The 21,846-nt window shown below is 33.9% G+C and overlaps 1 protein-coding gene across 1 annotated transcript in view; it reads right to left on the minus strand.

Moving 5' to 3' along the window:
- Nucleotides 1–727: 727 nt before the first annotated feature.
- The window catches only part of arr (low-density lipoprotein receptor-related protein 6), a 351,307-nt gene continuing 330,188 nt past the window's right edge, over nucleotides 728–21,846 (minus strand). Inside the window, exon 18 of the mRNA XM_090414658.1 lies at nucleotides 728–2,407. Within this exon, the coding sequence (XP_090270784.1) occupies nucleotides 1,006–2,407 (1,402 nt within the window). The 3' untranslated portion in view covers nucleotides 728–1,005. The remainder of the gene's footprint in view (nucleotides 2,408–21,846) is intronic.

Genomic DNA, 21,846 nt, shown 5'->3' on the forward strand with positions numbered 1-21,846 from the left:
CTTTTCTTTTTTTCTTTTAATTTAGTTCAAGTTCTTTTGCCACTTTTCTTTTTTTTATTTGCAGTTCTGGATAATTTTTTTTCATCTCCATTATGCCAAAATTTATTCTGAAGTAAAAAATCTATTGAACAAAAAATTCGGTAAGACATAAAAAAAGAGAAGAAATGCATAAATTTTTCACTGATTTGTAAAGCCTTAGGTTAAATTTTGAATAAACGCTAATATTAAAATGTGTTTTTATTTGCGATGTATCATCTGCTTACTGTGTTAAGCAGGCCCTGTACAAAGGATTCTACTTCTGTTATCAAAACACAGCTTTGTAATTCTATACTTATGAAAAAAAAAAGCATTATTATGGGCAGACCAGGACTCCAGGAACATAAAAACTATATCTATTTCTCTGATGTTTTATATATTGTTAAATAATTTTTACTTGATTACTGTTATTTTTTATCTCTGGATTTAATTTAATTTTTTATGTATTTATTAATTTTATCAAGATTAGTGCTGCCACCTAATTAGTCATTGTCACATCATTTCTTTGTATGTACCAGTTTATTCCAAAGATATTAATAAATCTTAATGAAAGATCAATGTAAAACTTATTACTTTTTAAGTGTATGCAATTTCATATTTAAATTCTATAAAGATACAAGCCAGTCATAAGGAAGATTTCATTCTGTGATGGCTATGTAGTTTTATGAAAACACAATAATAAAGAATCTAGTAATGTAAATATTTTTAATAATTTTACTTCATTATATACAATCATACAAAAGATTATGTAATCTAATTAACGAGAAAAAAATACTCTGTGTTTTCATGTGTGAAATATTTTACATATGCTGGCAGGAAGACGTTTGAGCTATAGATGAAGTACAACAGCTTCCTTTTTTCACCAATGAAACAAAGGGTACTGAAGTACTAAAACTGAATGTTTACTTTTTTTTAGCACTGTACATATTTACAAAATATACATAAGTTACATCACCAACAGATTTTCACTTAATCACATCCAGGTACTGGAGAATTAGGTGGGGGATATGGTTTGCAGAAACTTCTCTCTGTAGTTGAAGGTGATGGTGGGCAACTTAGCCAGTTTTCATCTGATAAATACTGACTTCTAAGAGAAGGAGGTGGAGGTGATGGATGAGATGTGTAGTAAATATGATGTGTTCTGGAAGAATATGGCTCACTGTCATCACACACATCTGTACTACAAGGAGATGAATGCTGAAATCGACTCATAAATCGATAATGCCGATATGACCGAAGTGAAGAGGGGGCACGTGAAGAACAACATGCACTACACATGCATTGTGACTGAAGAGTTACTGGACTTGGTGGAGGATTAAGTGTTTCCTGAGGATAAGGTGTCCCACTAGAACTACTTGATGATGCCCCTGTGATATGGTTCCTATCATATGTTTGTCCACAGCTACTATGTGGGAAAGACATACATGAACTAGTTGCTCTGCCCATGGTACTACAATGCCTCATTACTGGATGGTGTTGCTGCTGTTGACCATTGAGAGTAAATGTATATTTTGGAGGGTTAAGTGGTTTTGATGACATCATTACATCACCAGTGTCTTCATTTTCATTATGACTTTGAGTTTTTCGTTTGCAGAAATATGCAAGGAACCCAATTAGTATGATAATCACAACTGCTATGATTATCCCAACTGGATATTTAGCTTTTGATTCCATTACATCAGTTCGTCGATCTACAAACCTCTTGCAACTTATGGGATTTTCATCTGAGCCATCAATACAGTCCTTTTCACTGTTACAAACCAGGGACATGTGAATACACTCGCGAGTAGATGCGCACAAAAAATGGTCTTTATGGCAACAATTTTCATCACTGTGATCTTGACAATGTGGTTTTCCATCACATACAAGTTCATGATCAATACAATCACCATTACTACACCTAAACTGATGAGGTTTACATTCTGGACAGTTCATTTCATCTGACATATCTTCACATTCCGTAATACCATCACAACGCCACTTTTCAGGAATGCAAGGTCCACCACTGTGACATCTAAATTGGTCAGGAGGACAGGTTGGAGGACTAATACAAGTTTTTTCATTGTTCGATAATATTAATTCCATTGGACATGAGCATTGTTTTTTGCCATTTTCTCCAATAAGACACAAATGTGAACAGCCACCATTATTTATTGTACATGAATGGTTCGACATGTGGAGCAGACTTAAATAACTGATAGCAATTACATCTGTCAGGTGAGATACTCGACTCTGCACTTGATATCGGTTTTTACCTGTTGTTTTATCTATTCGTTCTATTACCTGTTGATCACGATCAATCCAATAGACATGTCTGCCATGGACAGTTAATGATATTGGTTGTAGCAAATGATCAGAAAGAAGAATTTTCCTAAATTAAGAAAAGAAAAACCTTAAATGACAAAAGTGACAGACAAAAAAAAAATATATATATATATATATATATATATATATATATATATATATGCATTTATTCTGAAAAAATAAAAATAAATAAAAACGCGTAAACAAAGCAGTTTTATAACACCGTGGGTTATTATATCATTATCAAGTTTATTAGTATATATTAGTATTAATCATCATGTGTGAGTTTAATTTCCAAACATTGACTGACTGATTTGTGGTTGAACCCAATCTATTGAGCCTTTGCAAGATGACTTCCTTAAGCAGCATGTGACAGAAGGAACCCAAGGTCAAAGAGCATCAATTTGATTATAGTGTCAGAGGGAGTTTCAGTTAAAGATGTGACTGTTCTACTTCCAGCTGGTGAACGTGATCTTGCTGTACCGACCTGGGAAATGGCTAAGAACATGGATGTTTCATTCAGAAAACGTTATATGCTGAACTACAAAGCAGGAAATTAAGATCAACTTGAGGGAAATACAAAATTTCAATCCAATGGTATCAGTTGCTAGATGAGAAAAACATTGTCAGTGTACTGGAAGTTTTAAAAAAATGCATGAATGGTGACATATGAGAATGTGTTTCTAGAGTTTTAAGAATAAACTGGGTAAAAGTAAAATTAATATTCACTCTTACTGAGCAAGAGATTCTTAAGAAAAAAGTGATGTAAAAAGAAGACTGTGTGCATAAGAATGATATCAGTTATAAAAACTGTAAGACATAGGCCAGAAGAGTTGGAAGATCTTGTAAGGAATGCTAAGTGAGTAAGAAAAGAAACTGGCACTGCAAGTAAAAAAAATCCAAAAGAATTCAATTGTTATCTTGCAATTAAAAGAATGAATTAGTGAATGGTATGTGGGTGACAGATGTAGAAGAGATTATTCAACTATTTTAGTCAGTTGTGCTGAAAGCTATCCACACCTGGTGTATGCAACATGCTATCTGAGAGGTAGCATTGAGCTCCATATTGCATATACCTGCCATAAGCCATAAATTGAATAAGAGCTGTTGGATAAACTGAATAAGAATTTGGCAATAGGGGCTAATGGGATGTCAGCACAAATACTAAAACAGTGTTCACTGAACTGTACCTTCGACCTGCCTATAATTTGAGTCTCAGCACAGAGAAGATTCCACAGGAGTGGAAACAACGTATGATAATTCCATTGCACAAGGACGATGCAAAGATTGATGTGTCTAATTAGTAGGCCAATCAGCATCTTTGGAGTGGAAGAGAAGATTTTGGAAAAGTTAGTAAAAGCTTGCAAACAGAAATGAGCTGAAAATCTATACTTTGCAATATACAGCATGGATTTACTAAAGGAAACTCATGACAAGAAAGGAGAGAGGGCTAGATTTTTTTCTCTCATAGAATTGTGCATAATTGGCTTGTCTTTGGAGGTGGTGAATGCAGGTAGTCAAAAACAACAAGTGCAATACGAGGGCTGTTTGAAAAGTTTGGTAAAAAAAAATAAGTTAAACACATTTTTTTTTGGAAAAAATCACCTTTCTTTCACAACATAGTCTCCATCATCGAGGTCTACACTTTGGTCCAGCGAGTTTCCATTTTTTTCATCCCATCTAAAAAGTAGGATTTGTCACATTGTGCAAAATAGATGACATCCTCATTCAGAGAAAATTTTTCCCCACCGAGCCAAATTTTTAAGTTTGGGAACAAAAAGTCACGTGGGGTCAAGTCCGGAGAATATGGTGGATGTGGAACGAATTCGAATCACAATTCGTGCAATTTTGTCATTGCGACAGCCAATGTGTAGGACAGTGCATTGTCTTGATGAAGAAGCACTTTTTTGTGTGCCAATCTTGGATGTTTTTTAAATTCAGTTCTTCTTTTAAATGGTCCAACAATGACATACAATAGACTCATGTTATTGTCTTACCCTTTTCCAAATAGTCTATCATGATAATTCCTTGGGAATCCCAAAAAACAGTGGCCATCACCTTCCCAGCTGAGAAAACCATCTTCGCCTTTTTCGGTGCTCTTTCACCGGGCATTGTCCACTGTTTTGACTGCTGCTTGGACTCAGGTGTGTAGTGGTGGATCCAAGTTTCTTCTAGAGTCACGAATCGATACAAAAAATCCTGCAAATTGCAATTAAACATTGCCAAACACTGCGCTGAAATGTCTTTTCGCATGCATTTTTGATCGACAGTCAACAATCGTGGCATCTATCACACACACAGCTTTTTCACGTGCAATTTTTCATGCAGGATATTATACACCCGTTTAGTTGAGATGCCTACAATCTCAGCAATTTCATGCACTTTCACTTGGCAATCTTCCATAATGATACCATGGATTTTGTCAATAATTTCCTTTGTAGTGACCTCAGTCGGGTGTCTGAAGCACGCTTCATCTTTGATGGACTTACGACCACGTTTAAACTAATTTATCCAAAAATAAATAGTCTTTAATGCTGGGGCAGAGTCCCCATCCATGAAATACATCTAACTCGGCTTTGATCTGCATGGTCATCCACTTCTTCAAATAAAAGTGTTTTATCACGAACCTCATTTTTCTCCATTTCTATGATAAATATGAATACGGTCATTTTAAATGTTTGCCAAACAAGAAATATGCATCACACGTGGTTAAAATTTCGCCAGCGTGTCATGAAAAAGATGATACGTGCTGACATTGGTATGAATGAACAAATTGTGTCGCTGTCTAGTGGAAATTTACCAAACTTTTCAAACAATCTTCGTATATTCAGGCAATAAGGAAGGAGTACCTATAGTATTCAATACTAAACATGATAATCTTGAATAGTCCTTGAGACTTATTTGTACCTATGGTCCCAAGAGAAGGTTCTACCAAGGAAGAAGTGAGGAATATTTCAAATCATTAAAGAAAGTAGCTGACAAAGAAAAGGGAAAAGTTCATACAGTTCAAATAGAGGCTGTCAGGATCATATTTTCACTATGAAGACAAATAATTGAGAAATCATGGAATATATCAAGAATCTGTTTTTGCATGATGTCACTTCATGACTGGGTTATTTGTATATAGAGACTAATAACTTCGCATCAATTGCCGTAGTATCCCACAATGCAACACACACATCCTTATGGACATGTATAATGTTATGTATTATGGGAATGGCCACTAATCAGACCGAGAAGTGATACCAAGGTTGAAGTAACAAGAAGTCATATTTCCATATGCAAGTAGCCAAACGATGTCACACCTTATTACTAAAATACTCGAGATTAGAGATGCCAAGATATCGTATTCTTGGTTTCATCCTTTATCTAAGTGTAAGCAAACAAAGTTTGCATGTGAAGTCATTTCACAACTGGGTTACTTGTATATAGAGACTAATAATTTGCATCGATTGCCTTAGTATCCCATAATGCAATGCAAATATCACTTCTCGGTCTGGTTCCCACTGATGAGACCTCAATAAAGGTTGAAGCTGCTCTGGATAGTAGCCATTCCCATAATGCATAGCATTATACATGTCTGTTCCATTCCCATTCCCATAATGCATAGCATTATACATGTTGCATTATGAGATACTAAGGGAATTGATGTGAAGTTGTTAGCCTCTATGTACAAGTAACCCAGTCTTGAAGTGGCTTCCTGTGCAAGCTTTGTTTGCTTACATTTGGATAAAGGATGAAACTGAGAATATAATTTCTTGGCATCTTTAATTTATAGTATAACCAAGTGAAAAAACTTTCAACTGTTTAGGTTTTGTTGATTTGGAAAAGGCATATGACAAAGCTCCTTGTCAAAATGTCAATATGATGTAATGTAACATGGGCAATATACAAAGCATACTCAAAGTTGTAAGTCAGCAGTCAGAACTTAATAGGTACAGAAGGATGATTTAATATAATATCAGGCATTAAACCTGATATTCTACTTTCAGCTCTTTACTTTAAGCAGATGATGCTATACTCTAAATAAATTTGGTATGGCTGCCAGATTCCTTAACTAATCTGAAGCAATAAAAAGGTGGCACACCGTTTGGCAACTCCTAGGTAGAGATGACCTTGCTAATGCTTCTGCCTGGTACCTCCACTTGGGCCTGGTTCCCACTGAAGAGACCTCAATAAAGGTCGAAACTAGTCTGGGTAGTGGCCCTTCCCCTAATGTATAACATTATACGCATCCGCAAGGAGATGTGTTTTGCATTATGGGAGATACTGAGATAGGAGTGATGTTAGCTTGCTCCACCTTTGCAACGAGTTGCCTGGTGTTGTACCAACTTACCCCAGTCCTGAAGATACTTTCAGGTGCAAACTTTGTTTGCTCAGACTTGGATAAAGGATTAAACTAAATTTATTATATTATTAGAAATTAGCATTAAACCTGATATATTACCTTCAGCTCTTTACTTAAGCTTTATACTCTTAAAGAAATCCAGTATGTCTGCCAGCCATACACAAGATAGTGTTTAAACTAATTTGAACTTTTAACCTATTTTAACTGGATCTGAGATCCAGCAAATAAAACAGCTAATCAAAGACATGATAGTTCAGATAATTAAGGTAGCAAAGAGATGTCATCATTGGTGGGTCATTCCAAGTGATTTCACTTGGAATGACCCATCTAAAAAATAGGGAGAAAATGATTTCTTTTATATGTGTACCTAAATCACTGTGAAGCCTTTCTTCTATGAAAAAATTACCCCAAATTTGCAGTGAATTAACAATGCTTTAAAATGCTTTAAAATCTTAATGCTTTAAAATTGCTATTAAGTGTTTTGCTACATTTAAATTACATTTTGTAATTTAAATTTTCATCAAATGAACTAGCTTTCAAGAACTTCTGTTTTAATTCTTGTACAAACTCAAGATATCTGACTGAAAACAAGGAGGGGGTTGATTTTCCTCATCATGATCACAAGAATCATAAATTTTCTTTTGATATTATTTGATATTTTTTTAACTTTTTGCTCTTATTTTTTTTTAAGAAAAAGGCAGTTTCTGTAAGCAAAAGAGAGATTCATCCACGGCAGCACATGCCTAGTTAACTGATTCTGGAAGAATATGCTACAGCATCTTTGAATTCCAAAAGTTTATTTATGTTTTAAAAGCATTACCTAGTACAAGTTTTAGCAGTCCATTTCTCTCACAAAATTAGATAAATGGGGGAAGACCTCTACATAGCATTTTAAGGAATGTGGAGAATCAACTAGGGTTTCCACCCTAATGTCCAATCCTCACATTCTTGTGGTGCATCCCGTTGGGCATCTACCAGGATACTGAATGAAAGAGGATGGACTGGTAATTTGGGATTTAGCCAACTAAGCTGTATTCTTATTATTAGCTTACACCAAAATAACATGATGGTACAACATGATTGAATTTCATATTGGCTGGGGCATGGCCTGGTTAAACAAGGTATCAGTTGTTTTCATCAGGGAACCAAGACAAACAGCAAAAAGTCAGCTACTAGAACAAATCTCAACTCAATGTCATCAGAGATCAACACTGGCACCATCAATATATAAGAAGCATCAACGGAAAAGAAATGGAGCTAGCAGAAGAATTGTATAATAGGGATTATCGAAACAAAGAAATTAAAAAAAGAAACAGGTAACATCATTCTAAGCAACAAATACAGAGTTACATTCAGTCAAAGGCAATCAAGGAAAAGAAGGGATAGCTATAGTATTCAACACTAAATATGATGATAATCTTCTTCTTGAATGGCAGGCGATATCAAGTGGAGTGATATGGGCAAATATCAGAAAAGGAAAATGGACAATGAGACTTATTTGTGGCTATAGTCCCACAGAGGGTTCTACTAAGGAAGAAAAGGAAATTTTTGAGGCATTAGAGAAAACAGACACAACAAAGAAATGAAAAGTTGGTCCTTGTTGGAGATCTAAACAGTAGAGGTGGAAATAATTACTAGACATACAGAATGTTTTGGGAAAATTTGGAGAAAAGAGCAAAGAAAATAATAATAATGGTAAGTACCTGCTAGATTTTTTTCTGAAGGGGTGGACTACTTATTACTTATTGCTAATACAATGTTCCAACATAAAAATGTGCACAAATTCACATGGAGAGAAGATAAGAAATAAGAAAAGTCTCGCTGACTAGGTTATTGTTGACAGCAATGCTTTTCAACAGGTTCAGGACACAAGATTATACACAGAGGATTTGAAATTAGAAGTGATCATCATTTAGTGTTGAGCAGGATAAAATTGAATTTCATACAGAAAAGAAGGGTGTGTAAAACATTTTGAAATGAATCAAAGTCGAGTAGCAATTAGATGTGAAGTGTAGACACATATACACACAGCCATTAATCAAGCAAAAATGAAATAGATCAAAAACAAGAACCAAATCTTGGAGATTCAGTGGCAAACCCTGAAGAATACATGTTTTTCACAGCCAGAAAAAGCACGTGATGAGGTAATCTGTAAGGATAGAAAATTCAGAACTCCATGGCATACTCAGGAAGTTAAAGAGGCAGTCAAGGAAAAGAAAAAACATACTGAAAGTTTCTGGCAAGTAAGTCAGCTTGTGCTCTTTGAGAGAATATAGAGAAATATGTAAGAAAGTGATGCATTGTGTAAAACTAGATAAAAAAAGTCATGGGAAGACTTTGGTAAGAACATAGAAAATAAATATCAGGAAGGTGACAAAATATTCTGGAGGCGTTTAAGCTCAGAAATGGAGGAAAAAGTGCTTAAAAGGAATCAGAAATGATAGAGGTGACACGAAGGCTGAAGATATTCTAGATGTCTGGAGTAATTACTTTGAAACACTGCTAAATGAAACAAGAAGTGACTGCATTGTGGAGAAACATAATCAATAGGATTGCAATCAGGAATACATATCGATATTTGAATTGGAAAAAGCCATCAAACACCTAATGTGGAAAGGAATATATCATATTGCTTTTGCATATATCATCTGTATTAGATGATATATGCAACGTGAAATGCTTATATATGAAGTATAAAAGTTTTACAGTGGCTATACTGCATAATTCAGAAGGCCTGGTCAGAGAGTCAAATTCCGAATGACTGAAGTAGAGTGCACACAGTACTCATTTATAAAAAGGAAAATAAAACTGAATGCAAGAATTACAGAGGAAATTTCTCTACTGAGTGTCCATGTTAAGATATATGCAAGTATCTTTGAGAAACAGGCTAAGAAAAATTGTGGAGGGGAAGCTTGGAGAAGAGCAAGCTAGTTTCAGGCGAAACAGAAGTTTGTCAAGATCAGATTTTCACTTTAAGACAAATAGCTGAGAAATCATGGGAATATAACAAGGACCTGTTTAAGTTTTGTACAGGAAGGTTGATGTTACTTCAGGTGTGAGACAAGGGTGAACATCATCTGTATGAATCACATTATGAAGGAAAGTGGTAACAAACCTGATATCAAAATTGCATATGTCAATCTCAGCTTGTTACTATATGGATGATGTTATACTTCTGAATTAATCCAGTATAAGTCTGCTGGATTCCCTGACTAAATTGAAGAATCACTGATGTAATAAATTTGATATGAAAATCAGCATTAAAAAGACAAAGACAATGAAAATAGACAAAAACACTGAAAACATCAACTGTATCTTGAACGGAGAACCTATAGAACAAGTAAAACATTTCAGCTATTTAGATACAACTTTTAGTGAAGATAGTAAATTAAATTTGAACATAGAGAGCAGAATTAACAAAGCTGGTACAGTAGACAGTGCTTATTGTGACCACTTTGGGACAGTCACTTTTCGATAACAAAAACCGGCTGATAACATTAAGCAAAGGATATAAAAAAAATTTGCATCATTTATTTCAATTTATTGTTGTGAACAATTTTTTTAAAAAGCAACAACATAAAATTTATTTTAAAAACTTATCTAGCATTGTCTGTCTTGTCTTTGAATATAGTAGTTCATGAATAAATTGCTCATACTCATAATGCCTTTCGAAGTTTGTCGCTCTATGTTGCACACTGCGACAAAGTATTAGTAGAGCTTCTTGCATCTGGGCATTGGTTGGAGGAGCATCTAAAATTTGTTCTTCTATACCTGTATCAGGTTCACTTTCTTCTATTAGTTTAAAGTTCTCATTGGAAGCAGCTTGACATATTTCCGACAGTCATTGTAGCCACCACTTCAACGTTGTTATGAATATCTAACAAATTTTCAAATTCTTCTTTTGACATACCATCTGGGGTTTTATTAAAAAATTTCATTTGTAAGATATTCAAATACTTTGGAAGAAGCAGTTTCCGAGTTTTTGTCTTAAAAAATCAACCTATTTGGAAGCAGTTTTCAAATAGTCTTCTCTGAGATTTGCTGCCATGACATTGCTACTAAATGCAATACATCAAGAAGGGAAACCTTTTTTGCAATTGCACTTGCATCAGATTGGTCTTTTATATAATCAAGTTCAGCTATAATTCTTGCACGAACTTCCCTGCAATAATAGGCTTTAAAAGCTCGTATGATACTTTGGTCACATGGTTGAATTAATGATGTAGTGTTCAAAGGCAAGAAAATTACTTTGATGTTCTTTAATGAGAAATTGTTTGCGTGTGCAGTGCAGTTGTCTACTAACAAGACAATTTTTCGCTGTAAGATCCCACTTAACTAACCAATCGCTGAAAATTAGTCATCCAAGCATTTGCACCAGAACAGTAGTCAACAGGCAAACTTCTGACACCTTTAAAACACCTAAGATTATTTTTACTTTTTCCAATCACTAGAGACTCTCGTTTCTCACATTTCATATTAGCACAAGTCACTTGCTCTTTTGAAGATTTAAATCCTTTAGTACTTTCATTTTTAAACAAAGAAGTATACTCAGGTACTGCATGAAAATAGTCCTGTTTTGTCTGAATTGTAAATATCCTCAGGAGAATATTCAGCAATAATTTTTGGCCACTTGGTCTTAATCCACAAAAAAAACAGCACTTTTCTCTTCACCATGAATACGCTTGTACACAATATTCTCTCACTTTTTCCACCTGTTAAACCATCCATCAGTTGCAGTGAAATTTTCTTTGCCCATTGTTTTTGCAACTTCTGCTTTTTGACGAATCAAAGGCCCATTAATCGAAGCATTCTTTTCATGAACATTATACTAAACCAAATTTTTAATGCTGATTCAACTTGAGTATGCTTACTAATCGGGCTCTCTTCTGATCCATGTTCTCATTAGTAAGAGCTGAAGTTTCGGTGTTTGATCTATTTTTTAAGACCTTACACAAGAGTGGTTGTGAAATTTTTAAATGTACAGCCACACTACACTGACTCATTTTGGGCAACTTATCATAGCACTCCAAAATTCTTTGCTTTTCTTAAAAAGATAAATCTTTAACTTTTTTTTTACTTGCTTCTGCCATAATGCTAATGGCTGTTTTAACAAACACTTAAGTCAAATTCATTTACTGAAAGAGAGCACAAAAATAAACTCAAAAAATCACAATTAGATTGTATTTATACCCTGCATTTGCCCGGAAGATATTTGATTTACGGAAGAATAAGATTAAAGGAAGATTAACACAGAAGTCAGATTTTGACAAATGTTCTTTGTCAAATTTTCTCCTGATTAACTCTTATTTCTTAGAATTCTGAGATGCAAACAGCTAAACATTCGAGGATTTTGATAACAATAACCAGAACTTTGATTGTAATAGACGGATTATTTTTTAATTCATTTTAAATGGTGTGTTTTTTGGGACGAACTGCTTTTGATAACAACAGCTGATTGATAATATTATCCGTGATTATAATAAGAGGATTCTACTATATTTTAGAAAGTCAACTGAATAAATTTATATGGAATAAGAGAGAAATTACTCAAAACACTAAATTAGCTGTACACAAGGCAATGTTCAAACCAATTTTAACTTACGGATGCGAGAGCCAGGTTATAAATAAAACTCTTGATCAAAGACTGAAGACTTCAGATATGAGAATTCACAGAAAGATTAAGGAGTGAACAGATGGCATCAATGGAGATATCATATTAAAATTGAGGATGTTAGGAAAGAACTCAGCATTTTAGCATTCAGGAATGTGTTAGCAGAGTTAACCTCAGTTGGTATGGCCACTTAAACAGAATGTGAGTGGAAAGGTTTGCAAAACAAATGTTCTTTGCCAGGATAGCAGGGAAAAAACCCAGAGGAAGACCAAGACTAGGTGGATTGATACAGTAAAAAGTTTAAAAGCAGAAATATCAGATCTGATAATATTGGAATGTTAACAGACAACAGGTTAATTTTTAGGAAAATCATCGATAGCAAGTCAGTAATGATGAAACTTTTTCATGTAATATTATCATAAACCTGTACATCCCCTGAGGGTGTATGTTAGGGATTTAATGACGAGTTCTAGAAAAATTTTGCTTAATTAAGGTGAAACAGTTTTTTGTGACCAACAAATAAGTTACATTTAGCATCACACTGATGAAAAAATTTGTCTCATATTTCTTATGGTGATATGCACAGATATTTATGACACTGTCTATACTAGATCTAAGTTTTACTATTTTTTAACATTGTCACTTATCTCACTCTCATCTATTAACTAACATGGTCTACAATAAAGTTTATTGTACATCATGTTAATTAATAGATAATATTAAATTAAATTAAATGCTAACAGAGAATTCCATTATCACACTTAGTCAATTTGAGAGTGCAAACATAACTTCACACCAAGATGGCTAACATGATAATGAACAAAACAGGGGGTGAGGAGTGAGATGAGATGAGATGGCAAATAACATCTTGAAATCTGCAATGAAATGCTGTCTGATGAATCAAATTTGTCAAATCACCACAGGTTCTGTAGTGTTGGCAAATTCTAACAGATTTTAAATACGAGAATTTTAGTGTTTAGAATTTCTGTTCATATCTCACTATTTTCTTTGATTATATCATTACGATATCTAATTGTAAAACCAGGCAGAAACATAGAAATGCTAACAACCATGTTATTTCATCACTTCAGTTATCAAACTGCTATTCTCTATCTTTAAAATAAAATGGAGTGAATTTTTTAAAAAAAGAAATTTAATTACTGATTAAATTACAGTTCCTACAGTTATTCAACATTTGATGCATTATGCATGTAAATGTTATTATTATTATTAATATTTTTTTAAAGCATTCGTTCAATCATACATTTATTTTTTACTCTCCTAAATGCTACTGTCACATGGCATGCCACTCAAAATGCACTGAATATGTATATAAATATGCAACAAAAAGTGGGTTTCATCATTTTCAGAAGGCTGTGTAGGCTAAGGGATGAGAATAACAGAATGAGACTAATTTTGCTTTATTTCAAGTGTATTTCCCATAAAAATTTCAAATGTTAACTTGCTCTCCAGCATAACTTTTTTTTTTTGGAGGGGGGGGGGGGATTGAAGGTAGCTATTTTTCATTTTCTGCAAACTTTGAGTGAAAGCAGAAAGGCTTCAATCAAGGTGATTGAGTATACGTATTCCATAACATCATTACAATCAATTTCTTGATATGTACTCTCAAGGAGTGTACATGCTAATATGGCAGCAATACAAGATTATGTTCATATTATTATTAATCTCCTATCAATAATTTTACTCCAAATTTGTCTATTATTTCTCAGCACTTCAATACTGTTGTAACTAACATTTCAGTTTTTTAAGGTATGTCTGACTAAATCAATCCACCTAAACTTTGGTTGACCTCTGGTTCTTTTACATGACATCTTGGCACCAAACATCTGTTTTGCTAACCTTTCTTCTCCTGTTGAAGTGGCCATGCCACCACAGATTATCTCTGCTAACAATATCAAGTTCTTTCCAAGTCTTAATTTTTAATATGAATCTGTCATTGATCTGTTGACTCTCCTAATGTTTCCTCAAAATTCTCATATCTGTGGTCTCTATAATTTGATCGAGTGCTTTATTTCTAACTCAACTCTCAGGTTTATAGCTTAAACCTGGTTTGAACACTACTAGTGTTCAATACTGTTTGAATAGTGCTAGTTTGGTGTTTTGGCTAATTTCTCTCTTATTCTATATAAATTTCTTTGACTGGCTCCTCACCATACCAACTTTGCTTATTCTGTTCTCTACCTCCAAATTTAATTTGCCATCTTCACAAAAAAACTGTGCCTACATAGCTGAAATATTTCACTTGTTCTATGGGTTCTCCAATACAGCTAAAGTTTTCTATGTTCCTGTTTATTTCCTCAGTTTTGGTCTTTTTATGCTGATTTTCATGCCAAGTTTATTATAGTTGCTATTCAATTTAGTTAGAGAATCCTGTAAACTTGTACTGGATCTGTTTAGGAGTACATCATCTGTATAAACAAATAGCTAAGTTTCATATTTCCAATTCAAATATCTGGTTTAATCACTTTCTTTCATAATGCAATCCATACAGATGATGTTCATCCTTACCTTACACCTGATTTTACATCAAACCATCTTCATGTATTTCCTTCAATTCTAACTACTGACTTACAACTTAAATATAGACGATGTATTGTTCTGTATAACTGGTAATTAATTTACGGAATTAACAACGCATATAAAGTAAATTAATTAAAGATAACTTTAATTAATTTACTTTATATGCATTGTTAATTCCGTAAATTAATTACCAGTTATGTTCTGTATAACGTTCCATTTACCCCATATAACTGAAGTGTTTTGAAATGCCTTTCTCTAGGTACCTTGTTATATGTGCCCCTTAAAGATCTACAAAACTTGAGTACAGATCTTTGTTATATTCTCAAGATTTCACAACAATTTGTTGTCAAGTGAAAATCTGATCTTGACAACCTCTATTTGGCCTGAAACCAGCTTCTTCTTTTCCTAAGTTTGTCGTCCACAATATCAGAGGAGCTAAAATGTTTGTGATATCATAAGTACTGATTTGAAGTTAAGTGTAAAATCTTACATGGAACACTAAGAAGAGAAATTTTTCTGTAATTCTCATTCTTCAAGCTTTATTCCCTTTTCTATGGATAGTTACTATGCAAGTTCTACTCCAATCATCTGGAATTCGATCTTCTGATGATTTATGCAGTGTACCTCCACTGCAAAACTTTTATACCTACATATTTGAGCTTTTCTGGTCAAATATCATCTACTCCAGCTGCCTTTCCATATTTCAAGTTTTTTTCTACTTCAAGCATTGATATGTATTCCTGTTTGCATACATCTTGAGAATTTTTTGTTTTGCTGTTCTGTCACTGCTTGTTTCATTTAAGAATACTTTCAAAGTAATTACTCAAAACATCTAGGATATCCTTTATCATCTTTAACTTCTTTTACGGTTTTCTTTCCTCTATTTCTAAAGTTTTTTCCCCTTAATTAATCTTTCCTAATTTCTCCTAATTATATCCATGTGGTACTTTTTCAGCTCTTTTGCAAGTGTGATTTCCTTTCAATTAATACACCTTATGTTGATAGTTCTATCTTCAGTTCTTCAAATATTGGGTTCTTTATTCTTCTTCTAGATGTTGAGTTGGAGTTTGTTCCAGTAGCTGATTTTTTTACTGTTTGCCCTGATTCCCTGATGTAAATAGTATCAGGGAACCAGGATTCCACTTATATGTATACATAAAACATACCAAAAACAAGACTTGCAGATTCAACATAATGTCTACAGGGTAGAATATGGTAGAAAGTAGGGGAAAAGAGTACTCTGAACATGTAAAGTAGGTGGCCACCATCTTGGGAAAAAAAAATTAGTCTATCTAAATCAAAAAGTACCCACTTTGAGCACTAAAATGGCAGTATAAATCAAGTCGGACAAATACTAGATGTTATATTCAAGCAGTGATCAGAGAAAGGAAGAAGTAGCCACAGTTATTCAATATTGAATATATCATCCTGAATGGCAGGTAATTTCAAGTTGAGTAAACTGTGCAAACATCAACACGGAGAACTGGGCAATGAGACTTGTTTGTCCCACAGAAGATTCGACTAAGGAAAAAATAGAGAAGTCTTCACATCATTAAAGAAGGCAGCTGAAAAAAAAAAGACAAAAGGAAATGTTAGTCCTTGTTGAGATCTAAACAGCAGATTAGGAAATGAATACAGACATGTTGAAATATGTTGGGAAAATTTGGAAAAACAGAGCAAAACTAATAATATTCTGTTATATATCTGTTCAGAACATGAAGCAGTCATCACTAAAACCATGTTCCAACATAAACACATACACAAATTTGCACATGGAGAGAAGTTACAATAAGAAAAGTCTCACTGGCTATGTGAAAGAATCAAAGTTGAGCAGCTTTCAGAAGTGAACTGTAGACTCAAATATATAAATATGATTCAAGAAAAAAAATGAAAATTTGAAAACAAAATTCAAACTTTGGAGACTCAGTGGCAGACCACAGAAATGTTTATTGTTTCAGCCAGGGAGGTATGTTGTGGAGTTGTTTGCATGGATAGAAATCATAACTTCATGGTGGACTCAAGAAGTGAAAGAGGTGGTCATGGAAAAGAAGAAAGCATATCAAAAGTTCCTAGCAAGTAAGTATGTATCCCAAGAGAATACAGAATAAGACGTACTCAAGAAGTGAAAGAGGTGGTCATGGAAAAGAAGAAAGCATATCAAAAGTTCCTAGCAAGTAAGTATGTATCCCAAGAGAATACAGAATAAGACGTAAAAAATGAAGAAACGTGTCAATGAAGATAAATGCAAGTCATAGGAAGACTTAGATAAGAAGACAGAAGTTAAATATCATGAAGGTTGCAAAATGTTCTTAATGTTATAGAAAAAGTTCAGAGATGAAGGAAAGAGTATTACTGTAGAAGGAATCAGAGATAAAAAAGGTGGAATGAAAACCAAAGATAAAGATATCTTAGATGTTTGGAGTAATTACTCTGAAACTTTACTAAATTAATGAATGTAGTTAGAAATGCTTTAGAAGAACAAAATATATTGGTAGAGCCTCTGCTACTAATGGCCTCACGCAAAAAGTCAAGAAAGTTTGAGCACAGTTAGTAATTGGAAGGTGATTAATCGTTTGATGTTCTTGGCACACTCCCTCGATGAGTCTTTGGACTCCCTGGACTATTACACAATAATAATAATAACAACAACATCTCACAATACTGGAGTACTGGCTAAACTAGCTGTATACAAGACAATGCTAAAACCAATTTTAACTTATGAACCTGAGAACAGGATTAGAAATAAAAGATGATCCAAAACCAGAGACCACAGATATGAAGGTTCTGAGAAAAATTAGAGAAGTAAACAGATGGCATCAGTGGCAGAATTGGAGATAGAATAGAAAAGGAAAGGAAAGGAAAACAGGTGTCTGATGTCAAAATGGCAGGAAAAAGACCTAGAGGAAGACCAAAATCTATGTGGATCAATGCAGTTAAAAATGACTTAGAAGATCAAATATAAGATCTGACAATACTAGAGTCCTAACAGATAACAAACTAATTTGGAAGAAAATTAGTGATAAGAAGTTGGTAATATTAAATGTAACTTTTCACATAGTATTATCATAATATCCTGTATATCCCTTGAGGGTACATATCAGAATTTTGACGAGGTTGTTGCTGATGATGCATAGTTAGTACAAGTTGTCTGTTTTAATAGTGTTCGTGTCGAACACTTTGCTCTCCTATATATATAATACAACAATACTAATGTTTTGAATTACTGTACCTCAATAAGAAACTAAAAATATTTTAAAGTATTTAAAATCAAGTGCAGTTTAAGATAACATAGTCTCTCAATACTAATTAAGGGTTATCCATATTTCAAGCAAACTGCTGGAATGTAGGCATTGAGGTTTTCCCAACAGAACAATCAATTTATAGCTTGAAATTTGGGCTGTTAGAATAATGCTTAGACAACTAGGGCTTCAGAAAAAGTTTTGTTTGTGCTCTCTAACCAGTCTGGCCTACTTTGCAAAAGTGATGCAGGTGAGGGTGGGAAGAGATGACTAAACTGGTATGAGACTGGGTAACTGAGTTTTATTTGCAAAGCCTGCATAAATACTTTTCATGCACTTTGGTGTGATTAGATATCCAATATCATATTATATTGGCAGGATTATGCTAGAAGAAACTGATCAGGCTAGGGATCATGGAGTGTTAGTAGATAGGAAGTTGAAGTTCAGGGGCCATGTAGCAAAAACTGCAAATACAACTCAAAAGATAATTGAAATGTTGAAAAAATTTTAACATGTAAAGATAAGGATGTCATTTTGCCTCTTTACAAGGCCTTGATAACAATTCACTTGGACTATTATGTGCAGATCTGGTCACCTAGTTTCCAATGTGATTCTGATACAGTGGAGGGTATTAAAAATTATATCAGGATTCTGGAGTACCGATTATGAAGACAGATTGAGAATTTGTAAACTGCATACACTAGCAAACTGGAGAAAGAGGGGGGTGGGGGTGATATGATGAGATGTACAAACTGCTTAAAGGGTCATACAAGGTTTCATGGAATTTTTCATTTTATGAAAGGTGGGGAAAGGACAAGAGGGAATCCTTGGAAGCTGAGAATGAATTCTGCTAAGAAGGGGGTGAGGCTTAAATTTTTTTTCTCATAGGGCAGTGCATGATTGGAATGGACTGCTGTTACACCTTGATACCTTCACTATGTGGAATTTTCAGTTATCATGGTGTAACATGAAGAGAAAATTAAATAAAAACCCTGTATAAAAGCTAATACATAAATTATTTAAAGAAAAAAAATATTCATGCATCCAAGTAAAATATATGTCAAAAAAGTGTTTGCTGAACTAAATAATAAAAGAAGGAATGTATTACAGTTGTGATATGAAAAAATTAGATAAGTAAGACAGAAAGGATTAGTCATAAGAAATTGTATGTGAGAGGCTAGAGATTAAAATATTAAGTAAATTCATAAAAAAATTTTGGAAGGGGGATTAATTTGAGGCTAGCAAAAGACTATCGCTCAGGATCAATTCCCGGATTGAGACATCGTCACGTGTTCGCCGACCACAGGATGTTTGGCATAAAAACGCCACCCTAATTGGTCGGTGAAGTCGAATCCAGTAAGGGCGGAGAAAAGAAATTAAAGAAAGTGCCGGTAGGGATCAAGGTATAAAAGGGTTAGAAACCCCACCACGGGGCATGATCGCAATGCTCATATAGGATCATAGCCAAATTACTTGTGATAAGCTAATGTTATTTTGTAAATGTTTTCTTAGTATTGAATTGAATTATATTAGAAATTGAATTGTACCATACTAATGAGTTTAATAAACCTTTGTTCATTGATAAAACAGTTGTCTGAAATTGCTGCCCAATGCACCGCTTGAAAACGTACGAACCTAATCATGCGGGAAGGGAGAATATTTAAACGAGTAATGAGATAAAGTGTCACGACTGCAATATTGTTTCACATTCAGACATATTTTTGCAATTGCTCCTTGTGTCCAAAAGGCGCAGTATAATATAAATATTTGGGACACTGATGGGAGAAATAGCTTAAATATTTGTATTTTGGGGTGATATCTCGTACATAGATAAAAGTTGAATATAGATAAGCAGAATTTCACTAGAGAGAATAATAATAGTAAAATGGGACACAGCACTGCCACTGAATATGGTAAGTACAAGCAGTACTTACCATATTCAAAATTATATTAGAAATTGAATTGTACCATACTAATGAGTTTAATAAACCTTTGTTCATTGATAAAACAGTTGTCTGAAATTGCTGCCCAATGCACCGCTTGAAAACGTACGAACCTAATCACGCGGGAGGGGAGAATATTTAAATGAGTAATGAGATAATGCAATATTGTTTCACATTCAGACATATTTTTGCGATTGCTCCTTGTGTCCAAAAGGCGCAGTATAATATAAATATTTGGGACACTGATGGGAGAAATAGCTTAAATATTTGTATTTTGGGGTGATATCTCGTACATAGATAAAAGTTGAATATAGATAAGCAGAATTTCACTAGATAGAATAATAATAGTAAAATGGGACACAGCACTGCCACTGAATATGGTAAGTACAATGAATGAATTTAAGAATACGTATGAAAGCTGGTGTATGTAGTATGTGGCCTCCCTTCATGACTCCCTGGAGGTATCTCTTAATAATGATAATAATAATAACCATCAACATCAAATTCCTGACTGGTACCCTTGAGGGGTACAGGATATTATGATAGTACTACATGAAGAACTTACATCATTACTAACTTCCTATCAACAAATTTCCTCCAAATAAATCTGTTATCTGTCAAGACTCCAACATTATCAGATCTTGTATTTTTTTGTCTTCTAAGGCACCCTTTACTGTATCAATCCACCTACATGTTGGTCTTCCTCTGGGTCTTTTTACTTCTGCCAACATGGCAGAGAACACTTGTTTTGCTAATCGTTCCTCTCCCATTCTGTTTAAGTGACCATACTATTTCAATGAAATTAGCTCTGCTAACACATTCCTGGATGCTAATAATATCAAGTTCTTTCCAGATATCCTCATTTTTAATATGATATCACCATTGATGCTATCTGTTCATGCCTAAGCTTTCTCAGGGCTCTCATATCTGTGGTCTTTAGTTTTTGGTCAAGTGTTTTATTTCTAACCCAGTTCTTACATCCATAAGTTAAAATTGGTTTGAACACTGTCTTGTATATACAGCTAATTTAGTACATTATGGAAACTTATGGAGACAACTACCGTGTTAGAGCAAAACTTTAGTTTAATATAAACCAAAATGAACACTCAATGTTTCGACCTTCATATCAAAGTCATCATCTGGAGCATACACATATATATACAGAGAAACAAGCTGCACTACAATCTACATGGTTTGCTAAAGTTATTGATCAACCGTTACAACAATTATTGGCCTGACCTATGGTGAAAAAAAAAAAAAAAACACTATGTGATTATACATATAAATTTCAACCAATTGGTAAGGAATAGTTTCCAATAAAAGCTAAAAATTGCTTAAAGTCCTAAAGTATGCTAGATACTAAGTAGGCTGAATATGTGCCATCCAAATTCTTGGGATTTTTTTGCCACCATTATTGTTGAGATTAGGGTGGCTAATCAGAATTTCAAAGGTTTCTTTAAATTTTCTTTCATACCAGGTTTTTATATGATGTAAAGATCAGGTACTTTTCCAATCAATTTGGTGTAGGGTATTGAGAGCATGATAGGTGGTTTAAAAGTGGCATTAAGATTATAATGGTGTAGGATTCTATTGATTTTTTCTGATAACCCTTTAATGTATGGAATGCTATGGTTTTACTCTAATCTATATTCTTTTTTGATGAAGTTTTATGAAGAACTTTATTAATAGTATTTTTGTTATAGCCATTATTTATAAATGTGTTGCTAATAATCTTTAATTCTTGTTTAAGAGCTTGTTGATTAGAGCAAATTGTTATAGCTCTTTTTAAGGGTATTAATGACTCCAAATTTTTGCGATGGGTGG

Source organism: Typopeltis vanoorti, chromosome 25, assembly GCF_054136105.1.
Source record: "Typopeltis vanoorti isolate ZY-2024b chromosome 25, IOZ_Tvanoo_1.0, whole genome shotgun sequence".
Lineage (NCBI taxonomy): Eukaryota > Metazoa > Arthropoda > Arachnida > Uropygi > Thelyphonidae > Typopeltis > Typopeltis vanoorti.